At 42.0% G+C, this 12923-nt stretch overlaps 1 protein-coding gene across 1 annotated transcript in view; it reads left to right on the forward strand.

The window, feature by feature from the left end:
- Window positions 1-12923, forward strand: part of ADGRV1 (adhesion G protein-coupled receptor V1) — a 2003619-nt gene that overhangs the window by 630774 nt on the left and 1359922 nt on the right. Inside the window, exons 33-34 of the mRNA XM_069225272.1 lie at window positions 1361-2172; window positions 7950-8159. Of these exons, the coding sequence (XP_069081373.1) occupies window positions 1361-2172; window positions 7950-8159 (1022 nt within the window). The remainder of the gene's footprint in view (window positions 1-1360; window positions 2173-7949; window positions 8160-12923) is intronic.

Genomic DNA, 12923 nt, shown 5'->3' on the forward strand with positions numbered 1-12923 from the left:
GTGAGTTTTCACAAATATGTCCAATGCTTTTTGCCACCACGTTTACACACACCCGACCTATTATAAAAAAATGTTTGGGCAAAGTATGTAAGTGAGGAAAGAAAATATCACATCCACCCTCAGTTCTGAGAGTTGTAGGTGAAAAATATCTTTCCACATGGAAAAACAATTTTAGTTTGTAAAAAATAAGAGAAAGGGTACTTGTGCTAATAAACGGGTTCGAAGTAATTATTACAGTGAATTTACCACCGTGCAAACTAACAGCCATAACTGGGGATCAGTGGCCTCTCCAGATCCCCGGCCCTGGAGCCACTGCATCTATTGCATTATTGATAGCTATATGCATGTTATTATAGGTGAAAAGGACAGATTAAAAAAACGATCTTTTCTTACATTTCCATGCTTTAGTCCTGACGAGGTCTGCTAATCCCCAGAAAGTGGGGAAAGTATTCAAATGGTAGGAGGGGGAGTAGATTTCTGTCCGTCAAACCTTTCTGTAATTACTGTTGCCAATATAGCCTTAGAACCCGCTGTAGCGGGCTCTACCGGCTATTAAAGGCCCGCTCCCCGTGTTAAATGCCGGAGCCGAAGGCGAGGGCATTTAACAAGGGAGAGGGACTTTAATAGCCGGCGGGTTCTAAGGCTATTAGAACATTCTGCCACACAGGGCAGAATGTTCTATTAAAAAAAAAAAAATGTTCACGGAGACCGAGGGGATTTAAATCCCCTCGGGCTCCGTGAGGCTTTGTTCACAGCTGTTGCTGTGAACAAAGCGAACATTGGAATGTTGGCGCTGCGGGCTTTTACCGGCCAGTAAAAGCCCGCAGCACTCCATTGTTTTCAATGGAGCCTCCAGCATTCCAATGTTCTAATATTTGTTAATTGCACTGGACTTGTACAGTACTGGGACGCGTTGTATTACCTATATTTGTAAATTCGAAGTGGCTGACTTCATAGGTGAAGAAAAGAACAGGATATCTATCTTAACTTGATGTGTGTTTATGATCTTTTGAACTGTGACTAAATATTTACACTACCAAGCTAACAATGACTTTGCAAGAAGTAATTGCCGGACTTTAGGGAGAGACACATCTATTTTACTGTTGCCTATCACAATTATTGCAATCTAGGTACCAGTGACATTTACTATATATGCTTAGTTGTCGTTGACATGGTCAATTATATGGACAGTAGCAAGTAGTATGGAACCACCCATGCCCTGATAAATATTCTGAGCCATGTTAATGTTTTGCAGAATAACATTTTGAATGTCATTTTTTCCTTATTTTTCTTTGTATTTCATTTGAAAAAAGGAAAATGATAAGTGTAATTAACTTTTTGCGTATGCTTTTGTCTTTAGTGGAGGAAGATTTGGACATCTTCAGATATTGTACAGTACTACTGAGATTGATGTGATAACCCTTGCAATGGAACAGGGTCGGGACCCATTCTCTTACTATGAACTCCCCGTGCAAGGAATGCCTAACCAGCCACTGAGAACAAGAGTGAACATTACCACAGCTGGGAGTCCACTGCAGGGCTGTGCTGCCTGGTGCCTCAAGCAGCAAGCCTGTGCAGCCTTCTCCTTCTCCAATGCCTCCGGGAACCCACTGTGCTTCTGGCTCGTAACATGGGCCACTCCAACGACCAACAACACTGACTCCTGGACATACAGGAAAAACAGCAGCAGTGTTTCATCGCTGTTCAGTTCACACGCGCTCGCTGGCAGTGATTATGAATCTATCACTGGGAAGTGGGCCACAATGCTGGATGGAGAGGAATTTGCTAACCTTACAGTTTCCATCTTGACTGATAGCCTGCCAGAACTGGATGAGAAGTTCATGATCTCCCTCCTGAGAGTTGAATTAATCAATATGTCAGTCACCTCAAAAAACCAGCCGAGCGTGGGAGAGCCAAATACTTCCACTGTTGTTATTATGATGAACGGCGATGCTTTTGGAGTCTTCCTAATCTACAGCATCAACCCAAATGTGACTGGGAAAGGACTCTATGTTGAAGTTCAGGAGCAACCTCAGACCACTGTGGAACTAGTGATCGAGAGGAGAGAAGGCAGCCTGGGACAGGTCACTGTGGGATGGAATGTGATCGGGGGAACTGCGACTAAAAACTCTGACTTTATTGGTAACGGGGAGACACTGACATTTGATGAAGGTGAGTGGTAATGTGGTAATGTGTAAAAAACCGTATAGCTAATAATGATATTTTTATTACATAACATGCTCCCAATGAAAAATAGACTTTGTGCTGTTCTTACATGCGCGGCACACACCTAGTATTAGAGATGAGGTTTTAATGCTGTTTCTGTTTCCATAGTACTAAATGTGCCATGGAAATAATCTCTGCCTGTTGTCTGCTGACAGACTCACTATTGGTATAAATGTGCCATCTGCCGCCAAAAGACAAGAGGGTGCACGCTTTAGATTCCTTAATGTGTCTTGGCAATTAGCTATGGGGGGGGTAAATAATTTTGCAGGATTTCCCGTGCTGGAGTGCTGTCAGGAGCTGCTTTGCTGCTAACAGGGATCTCTTGGCTCCTGAAAATGACTGTAGCTGATGCTTGCCCTTAGTTATAAAGAGGTTGGGTTGACCATTGGGTCCACCCTACCCTTTGCAGGTGGAGAAGGGACTTCCCATATGGCAGGGGTGGAAGGATCGGTATCAGATTCTGATTGGATATCTAGGAATGGATGGTCTATATCTTTTATTACACTTTCTGGCAACTGTCGAGCTCCTAGCTCCAGTCTGTTGTGCCTCTGAAAAAATGGAGTGGTGTGCACAGCTGCATTATGTGTGTTATCAGTACGGCTTATGTCAGGTAATGTAGTGCATGGTGTGCATTAGCAGCAGTTACAGGCTCACCAGGGCAGTGCCCACTACAAGAATAAGCAATGCAAGAGATACTTAATATGATCTACGACATTCAAATTTTTTGCAAAGATAGAAATCAGTCAAACAATCCAAGGAAATATTTCTATTGCTAAATCACTTTTTGTGTATTTTTCAAAATCCACATTAAACAGTTTAACCATAGGACAGCATGCATATTTATTTAATGCATTATACCAAAGCAATATGAGTCATGGAATTCCATTAAGAATGTCATTCTAAACAAAAAATTTCAGTGATGCATGGCACTTAGGTGGGCAGAGATAGCAAAGAGTGCAAAAAGAGGCAGAATAGATAGGACGCCTGGCCCTTGTCTGCTAAGAGACTATATAAACATTCCTAGATCTGTGCAGTCTACTTCTTCACTGTATCCAAAAATGTATTTTCAGACTGACTCAGAATGGTGTTTTTAGGGTCGAGCCTGCGTCGCATGCGCTTGCGTATGCGTTTCGCTAGCGAGACGCTTTAGGAATTAAAAAGGGCTCGGAGCCCCGTCCACATCACGTCAGTGTCTTTCATTGGTTCGTGGGCTTGCCTGTTAGAATCTGCTTGATTTCATTAGTGAAAGGCACGCATACGTCATGCCTTTTCTGGTGGTTAGCCCTCCTCGAGCACATCGACCAAGTACAGAAAACATACGAGACTCGGTGTTTTCCGACCGGTTCGTGGGCTACTTTTTCTCTATTTTCACAGCGCGATCTCGCTTGGCAGAAGTCGAGCGTTTTGATATTATCGACCCTGTTACACAGTTAATTGCACTTTTTCTGGTTACGTACATAATTGCACTTTTGCCGATAGGTTTCATTACGAGTAAAAAGTCTGGTTAGGAGTTTTCAACGCTATTAGCTCTAACACAAGCAAACGCGAGACCCGTTGCATTGCAAATGCTTGTTTAGAAATGGGGTCTTTGATTGGCAGTCAGGTTACCCCCTGTCCAAGCAAGGACCCTCACTCTAGTCAGGGTGAAGGAGACTCACCCTCAGTTAATCCCTGCTCACCCCCTTGGTAGCTTGCGACAAGCAGGCAGGCTTAGCTTCAGAGTCTAGGTGTAAAGTCTTTGTACCAACACACACAGTAACTCAGTGAAAACACTACAAAATGACACAACACAGGTTTAGAAAAATATGAAATATTTATCTAAACTAAACAAGACCAAAATGACAAAAATCCAACATACACAAGTAAAGTTATTAATTTTAAAGTCTTAAATCCTTTTGTAAACAGTAAAAACACTGTTAGCGTTGAAAAGTACCCGGGTAGTATCAAAATAACATGCACGGGCGAGTGTGTGTTGAAAAAGGTTAGCGATACGTCGATTTCTCACCCGCAAGCAAGACAGTACGTTGTTTCTCCTTCACCGGTCAGGTCGGCCTGCGCCGTTTTCCCTCTCCGTAGGAGAGCAATGTGTCGATCCGGGCAAGCACTCAGGTCCGGGCAGGCGTTGGGTCATTTTTCCATGCCCAGCAAGGTTTGCGTTGAAAATCCTGCTGCACGGTTTCATCAAAACCGCGCAGTGTGGGTTGCGACATTATCAGACTCCATCAGCGATATGGCGCATCGTTTCGCCAGCTGCACGCGTTGATCTTCCAGCCGCAATGCCAGTGGAGCGTCGATTTCTGCCACGAAGCCAGCGGCGCATCGTTTTTCAGCCGCGTCTCAGAAGGAGCATCAATATTTTCCCCTCACGGCCATCTGTGAGTTGATTTTCTGTCTTGGTCTGCCAGCTTCACCTTCCAAGGCCCCAGGAACTGGACAGGGTACCACTTGGCAGGGCAGGATTCTCAGCAGAGAGTCTAGGTGATGGCAGGAGAAGTCTTTGATGGCCCTGAGACTTCAACAACAGGAGGCAAGCTCAGGACAAGCCCTTGGAGATTTCTTCACACGCAGGAAGGCACACAAAGTCCAGTCTTTGTCCCCTGGCACTGGCAGAAGCAGCAACTGCAGGATAGCTCTACAAAGCACAGTCTCAGGCAGGGCAGCACTTCTCCTCAGCTCTTCAGCTCTTCTCCAGGCAGAGGTTCCTCTTGATGTCCAGAAGTGATCTAAAGTATGTAGTTTTGGGTGCCCTTCTTATACCCATTGTGGCCTTTGAAGTAGGCTTACTTCAAAGGATAGAGTCTCTTGTTTGTGAAATCCTGCCTTGCCTTGCCCAGGCCAGGCCCCCGACACACACCAGGGGGTTGGAGATTTTCCTCCCCTCCCTCCTAGCACAGATGGCTCATCAGAATATGAAGGCTACACCCCAGCTTCCTCTGTGTCACTGTCTGGAGAGAGGGGCAAACAGCCCAACTGTCAAACTGACCCAGACATGGAATCCACAAACAGGCAGAGTCACAGAATGGTTTAAGCAAGAAAATGTTCACTTTCTAAAAGTGGCATTTTCAAACACACAATATTAAAAACAACTTCACTGAAATATTCAGTTGTGAGCTCAGAGACCCCAATCTCCACATGTCTATCTGCTCCCAAAGGGAATCTAAGCTTTAATCATATTTAAAGGTAGCCTCCATATTAACCTATGAGAGAGATAGGCCTTGCAACAGTGAAAAACAAATTTGGCAGTATTTCATTGTCAGGACATATAAAACACATTAGTATATGTCCTACCTTAAACATACACTGCACCCTGCCCATGGGGCTATCTAGGGCCTACCTTCGGGGTGTCTTACATGTAAGAAAACGAAAGGTTCAGGCCTGGCAAGTGGGTACACTTGCCAAGTCGAATTTACAGTTCAAAAGTGCACACACAGACACTGCAGTGGCAGGTCTGAGACATGATTACAGGGCTACTCGTGTGGGTTGGCACAACCAGTGCTGCAGGTCCACTAGTAGCATTTGATTTACAGTCCCTGGGCACCTCTAGTGCACTTTACTAGGGAATTACTAGTAAATCAAATATGCCAGTGATGGATAAACCAATCAACAGTACAATTTACACAGAGAGCATATGCACTTTAGCACTGGTTTGCAGTGGTAAAGTGCTCAGAGTTCAAAAACCAACAACAACAGGTCAGAAAAAATAGGAGGCAGGAGGCAAAAAGATTGGGGATGACCCTGCATAAGGGAAAGAGTCCAACTGTGTTTATGAATTTATTCAGTTATCTTCTGTGGGTCTTTAGACTGTTCAGAATGCAAGAATTAGACTCATAGCTGGAGTACAGAGAAGGTAGCACACAACTTCAGCGAATCAACATCTCAATTACATTAAAGTTGATAGAATATGTTTAAGTGTTTTTAGTGTTGGAGTACCTTAATGACATGGCTCATTATCTGAATGACAAATTGGACACTCTCCCGCGATAAGAATTTAAAGGCCCTCCAATAGAGGGCTATCGCTTCTAATGCCTTGTTGTCTGAAAAGTATAGCTGAGGACGCTTCTATATTCTGATCATATTCAATGGAACTCTTTTTCCTGACTTCTACTGGCTGGAGTAATCTTGCCCTTAATCTAGAACACCTCTGAAAACATATCAATTTCTGGCAGGTGCTGGATTTAATGGTACCAGTTTCTAGAGAAAGGGCGCTCTTTACAAGTGCCATTATTGTCACATTTTGTTTTTCATCCATTAGTGATCAGGAGGATACGTTTTCTAAGTACATGTCTTCTTGTTTATCAACAGTAGTAGATAAGACTATACAGTGGTGAAATTGTAAAAAAATATATTATTCAATACAATAACAAGGATGAGCCCAAAAGAAAATGTTTTGTGGAATAGATGGTTGCAGAAACAGACCATAGACGACAAAGGGAGAGAGTAGAAGAGATATATTTACAAGAATTACTGAGTGAGTGCCAATAAAATAAGGGTCCTAATCAAATTTTTGAGCTATACCATTTGTGTGCTAGGAAAGGTTCCAAGGCTAAGCAAGAAACTAAGGATGAGATATTTTAAAGTTCTGATCGTAAAGAGCGTTCACTAATTGCAACCAATCTTTTTGTCACCAGAAACTTATTTTGTTTATTTTTAAAGTTTCCCCTGGGCCACAGCCTATTTTTGAAAACTTGTACCCTAATTCACAAAGGGAAAGCTGTCTAAAGTGGACACCTTGATTTTTGAGTATATGTTACCACCCCAGTTTGGAGGTCCGTACCTTGTCAGTAGTTTGCGACTGGAATTGAAGTAGATTAAAATAGATACACATGGTACTGATTTGCAATACGGAGCGGATGCCTAAAAACGCCCCTTCCAAATTGCGAATCGGTAACCATTTGGAAAACCATTTTAAGAGCTGGTAAAAGTTTACAGTCTCCTGAAGTCGGATTGGTACAGAGGAAATACGTATTTAGCAGTTGAAAAAACACTCTCATTTTGTGAATTAAAGTGTTAGCGAACATAAAATAAAATATGCTCGTATATTTAACCCCTGGGTTACCATCAATGACACCTTCAGCAGGAATTAAACGTTTGCCATTAGAGACATAAAATATTATGTGCAATATAAATATTACATTGGCAGCTGATTTAAATGTGTTTTGTGGTGTGTGGTGCTGCTACCCATAACCAGATCAATGCTTTTCCGTCTCTGTTCATTGTTTTTTTCATTGAAGCCAGAACACTATTACACCTCTCTTTTGCTGGGAATAGAGTTACAGAGTTTGGGAAATGCTCATCCTTAGCCTTTCAACTTGCTTTTTAAAGTGGTATGAAAATGCCTAGAAGGTATACTATTCCTCAACTTTACATTGCCAGTCATATTAAATAACAAACTTAGGACCTTATTTAGAATTTGTATGACAGGGTACCCAGGCAAAACCGTGGCATATGTACTGTCTACTGGTTTACAGGATGTACTGCCTACTGCATTACAAGTGCATTGTAGCCAATGTCACTCTAAATATGGCGGACAGGAATCTTCACGTTTTGAAAGAGTACCCCTTTCTCCAAACCTTAAATAAGGCCCTTAGTCCTGGTTGTTTATTTGTGTTTTATGTTCTATAGCCTGAGAATTGTTCAATTTAATTCGTCAGATAGCATTAATCATCTTCCATAGTGTTGTTTAATCTAAGAGTATTTTGTTTCACACCTTTTCATTTCTATAGGTGAAACAAGAAAGACTGTGACATTAAAGATTTTGGATGATTTCGAACCGGAAGACGATGAAACAATACTAATCGGCCTAACACATGCTGATGGAGGGAGCAGAATCCTTCCCAGCTCCAGTGCTGTCACTATACTTATTCTGGCTAATGACAATGTTGCAGGAGTCATTAGTTTTCAAACAGCCTCGAGATCTGTGATTGGGCGTGAAGGTGGGTTTTTTGCTATTTTGATTAAAACGTTGCTCTTCCTCATCAGCAGAATAATTTACTACGTCTCCTAACTTACTTGCTACAAGTAGGCTTGATTTCCCTGATTTTGTGCAATGAGGATCATCATAGACATTTTTAGCAAATTTAAGATAAAACGATTTATCAATGTGATTTTAAATATTGATAAGCACATTGTTAAATTTCCAAGATTTTGCTTACCCCAGTTATATTTTCTTGCTTATCAGTAGAACACTATACACACATTCTGTACCAACTTAGCCTATAAACAGTCACTGGAAACGTGTATCTCCTAATATTGGCAGACAAGTGCTTTCCACACTGATTCAAGGGTATGGTACCAGCATATAGGGGGTTATTACAACTTTGGAGGAGGTGTTAATCCGTCCCAAATGTGACGGATATACCACCAGCCGTATTACGAGTTCCATCGGATATAATGGACTCGTAATACGGCTGGTGGTATATCCGTCACTTTACCGTCACTTTTGGGACGGATTAACACCTCCTCCAAAGTTGTAATAACCCCCATAATCTCCAAAATGTAATCTAAAAGAAATAGTGTGTCCTACATATAATTTCCCAAAATATCACCTCATTATACTTTATAAGAGAAAATCTGCACCAAGTGTGACATTGTTCTTGTGAAGACATTCAGGACACTATACAGGAAAGGGGGCATGATAGTTCAAACCATCTAAATAATCCTCACACACAAGAATATAGTCTGATACAAGAATGTTCATTGATACTATTAAGAAAGTTCTATACCACCAAGAAGTCTGCTGAAGGGTGAAGGGTAACCATTAAGTATATATATATATATATATATATATATATATATATATATATATATATATATATATAACTTACTGCCAGTCTCCAGTAGGTAGTTATAGTTAGGACGTAGTTTCCATAGTTTTTGGCTTGCCTATATCTTTGGCGAATCTTCACTAAAGTTTCCCCAAAAATATGTCCTACTGTGTCTTATTGTTCATGGCAAGTTTCAGGGTGATTCGTCAAATAGAGGGCTGAGAAAAAGGGAGGGAGTAAAACAAAAGTGTGTGTTTCCCATGTTAATTCCCATGAGAATTTTGAGCATGATCATAGCCCCAATCTCTAGCCGTAATTAAATGAAATTTGACAGAAAGCTAGCTTTTGGTCCAGATTGCCTGCTTTTTGTGATTTGGTTAAATCCATTCAGTAGTTTTAGAGATAATAAAGGAAAAAGAAATATAGATATCTAGGGATGCTGTGGCTCCACAGATCCCGTAGGTCTAGTGCTGAGATCTCATTGGCTGCCAACAGTTCAAACAGGAAGTTTTGGCAGCTTTTTTGGGACTTGGCTGAGAAAAAAGAAAAGGGGGCAGAGTAGGAATACCTTAACCTCCTAGCCTTGGTGCTGGGGCTCCCCTGAGACCCTTCCACAGAAACAAAGTACTTTATAAAATTTGGCAAAATTTGTGGAGGAGCCGCAAATTGTGCTGAAAATTTTTAATAAGCCAAGCACCGTCTCCCGCGCTTGTTCATAATTTAGCCCACGGGTTCACCAGGTCTTGGGGGCATGCCAATTTTTTTTTTTAAAGGAGATGGCACATGGGGCCCCCTCCTAGGACTCTTATGATCTCCAGGGACCACCACCTCCCCAGGGCTTTTTTTTTTAAAAAAGAGGAGGGTCACGAGGACACCCACTCCTAGGGCTTTCATATGCCCTGGGGACAACCACCTCTCTGGGGCCAACTACCATTTGGTAAAGAGGGAGGGGGGCCATGCAGCCCAACTCCTGAGCCATATACGACCCCAGGGCCAGCCCATGCAAAAGAAAGGAGGGAGGGTCACGACGCCCCTCCTGCCCCATTTATGGCCCTGGGCACCACCACTGCTCAGGGCCAGCTCCTGCTATTTCCCAAGGTGCCCACCCTCAGAGATAGCTGTTTGCTTGTCGGGAGCAGGGACAGCTCCTGCCAAGCAGAAGCAAACACTAACTCCACTCCCAGCAAGCAGTATCATGAAAAGTGCTCCTGCTTGCTGGCAGTGGAGTTTTCATTTGTTTCCCTGCTCCCGCATGCATATTTAGCAGCTCCCTGCATGCAGCAGCAGTGCTGACTCCTGCAGGCGGCGGTGAGCCAGCTGGGACTGCAGGGACCTTGAAGGTCCTGCCATAGTCCCCATCATCTAATAAAGAAACTCGAGGAGCAATCACATTGGCAAAGTTACAACACAAGCTCACTGGTGTCCTTTAGGCTGCTGTAGTGTAGGGGATGCACTATACATTTACCCAACGAGGGAGCAGTTACTATTTAGCCAGTAGAATGCACTCCAGTTGGGTAGACATTTTGAACAAAACGGTGGCCTCTTCTTGGATAAGTACACAGGGCAGGGTTCATTCTGGCAAGATGCTCATTTCACAGAAATTAAACCTCAATAAGAAGCATTTACAGAGCTATACAAAGCAGGTGCCCACTTTTGTAAAGTACTAATCATCCCACCTTCTTGCGCAATGCCAAGGCAAATCAAGTGTGTTTTCTCTGCATTGCCACCTTGAAACATTTTCTGCATTCCTTGATGGAGGTGTCATGAGTAGGTTCTTTCTTATAGTCTGCTGCTGTGACCAGAGATCATGTTCTCCTGTTTAAAAACGGCAAGTATGTAAAATGGCATAGAAGCACGGTCTTTTGACCCCACCCCATATACATTAGTGGTATGCAACGTCTTCCCGCCCTTTTCCCAGGATGATAGACAGCTTACCAAAAGCCCCCCTGAGCGTGTTTCTCAACTATTTTGGAGGCACGTTCTTGATCCACAAGAATATGATTGCATAGCCACCAAAAATAAAAGCACTTCAGGCATGATGTAGTGTTGGGTGGTTTTGGGGGGGTAGGCTGCAGGACCTGTCTGCAGGCCAGGCCCTGTGGCCAAACCCCCTCAAAATGCATAGACAAAAGCCGTGCATGGCACCAGTTTGGGTGGATATAGGAGATTGGTCGCAGGCCCTCTGGCCAACCCCTGCCGCTCATGGCCAAAGGCTGTGTGCGGCATTGGTTGGATTACCGTATTTTTTTTTTAATTACTTAACGTAAAAAAAACTATAGAAATTCACTAAAAAAAACAAAGGTTACAGGGATGTTTTATCTAAGAAATAGAATGTAAAAAAACATAGAAATTCACTTTAAAAAAACAAAGGTTACAGGGATGTTATAGTTAGGCTCACATTTCAAACATATAAAACCATAGAAATTAATTCAGCAGTAAGAGTGATTTCAAGCAACTATAACTTGTGCCCTGAGGTAACTATAACACACACCCTCGACATTATTAATGAGAAAAGTGTGCATGGCGGGGGAGCGAGGTATAGTTACCTTAGGGCACGAGTTATAGTTACTTCTAATTATAACTGCTGAATTTCTGTGGTTTTGTACATTTGAAATGTGAGCCTAACCATAACGTCACTGTAACATTTGTTTTTTCACTGAATATATATATATGTAGATAGATAGATAGATAGATAGATAGATAGATAGATAGATAGATAGATAGATAGATAGATTTACTGAAAAAAACAAAGGTTACAGGAACTTTATAGTTAGGTGCATGTTTTACCCACAAAAGCAATAGAAATTCAGCAGTTATAGTTAAACTTATAGTTATACTTATGTAAAGCCTAAATTGAGTTTCCGGCACAAGTTATAGTTTCTTCAGATAAATATAGATCTAAATATAAATATAACTGCTGAATTTCTATGATTTTGTGTTGGGGAAAATGTGCACCTACCTATAATGTCCCTGCAATTTTTGGTTTTGTCAGTGAATTTCTATGTTTTTTTTTAACATAAAGCAATATATAAATACCATTCATTCATACAACCCCCGCCGTGTGCGAGGTGGGTTGGCTGCAGGGTGTGGCCTGGCCCTGTGGCCATCCCCTCCACAATTACCCAACCCCACACTGCACATGCCTGAATGGCGTGCGCAGCAGGGGTATGGTGTTTGAGTGGATAATTTTGTTTCTTTCCCATTGAGCTTTGGATCTGCAGGTATCTGCGGATCCGCAAAGGATCCACCTCCTTAGATATACACATTTTTGTTTCTTTAATAACTCTAAAACTACTGAATAGATTTGCACCAAATAAAAGATTTAAAAAAAATGCAAAATCCGTATAGAGATTGCACGGGGAAAAAACATTTTGTGATCCCCTTGCCCTCTTCTCGGCTCCTGCTTGACTAATCACTCAGAAATTTTCCACACAACAGCTAAAGTGGCAAACTGGTTTTGAAACTTTTGTGAAGATTCACTAAACAGGGCCAAAGGTAATAACAAAAAACGCTTATTCTATGGGAAAGTTGGTCCTAACTATAAACTACCTACTGCTACATGCGAGACACTTCAAAACATGAACTTGGACATCTTATAGTTAATTTGCATTTGTGTAATCTACTGTCTGATCTGAATCGTATTTCCTAGCGAGCTACTAAATGATATATAGCCCCAGGGGTAAACACCTTTATATTGTACTGCAATTACGTGTTGATTCTGAACCTTTCACATCATAATATTCTGATGGAGAGAAGGGTTCCATGACTACTTTAAGGCTATTTTATGGTAATTCTGTGTTTGTGTGTTGTGTGTTTACATCCATGTTTCTCTGCATTAATGGTTCTAAAAAGTTTGTCACCTTTGTGTTAACCTGACAGGCTAAGTAGAGCCATCAATGTATACAAAGAATTAGCATAAACTGTCATAGTGAA

The sequence above is a fragment of the Pleurodeles waltl genome, chromosome 1_1 (genome assembly GCF_031143425.1).
Source record: "Pleurodeles waltl isolate 20211129_DDA chromosome 1_1, aPleWal1.hap1.20221129, whole genome shotgun sequence".
Lineage (NCBI taxonomy): Eukaryota > Metazoa > Chordata > Amphibia > Caudata > Salamandridae > Pleurodeles > Pleurodeles waltl.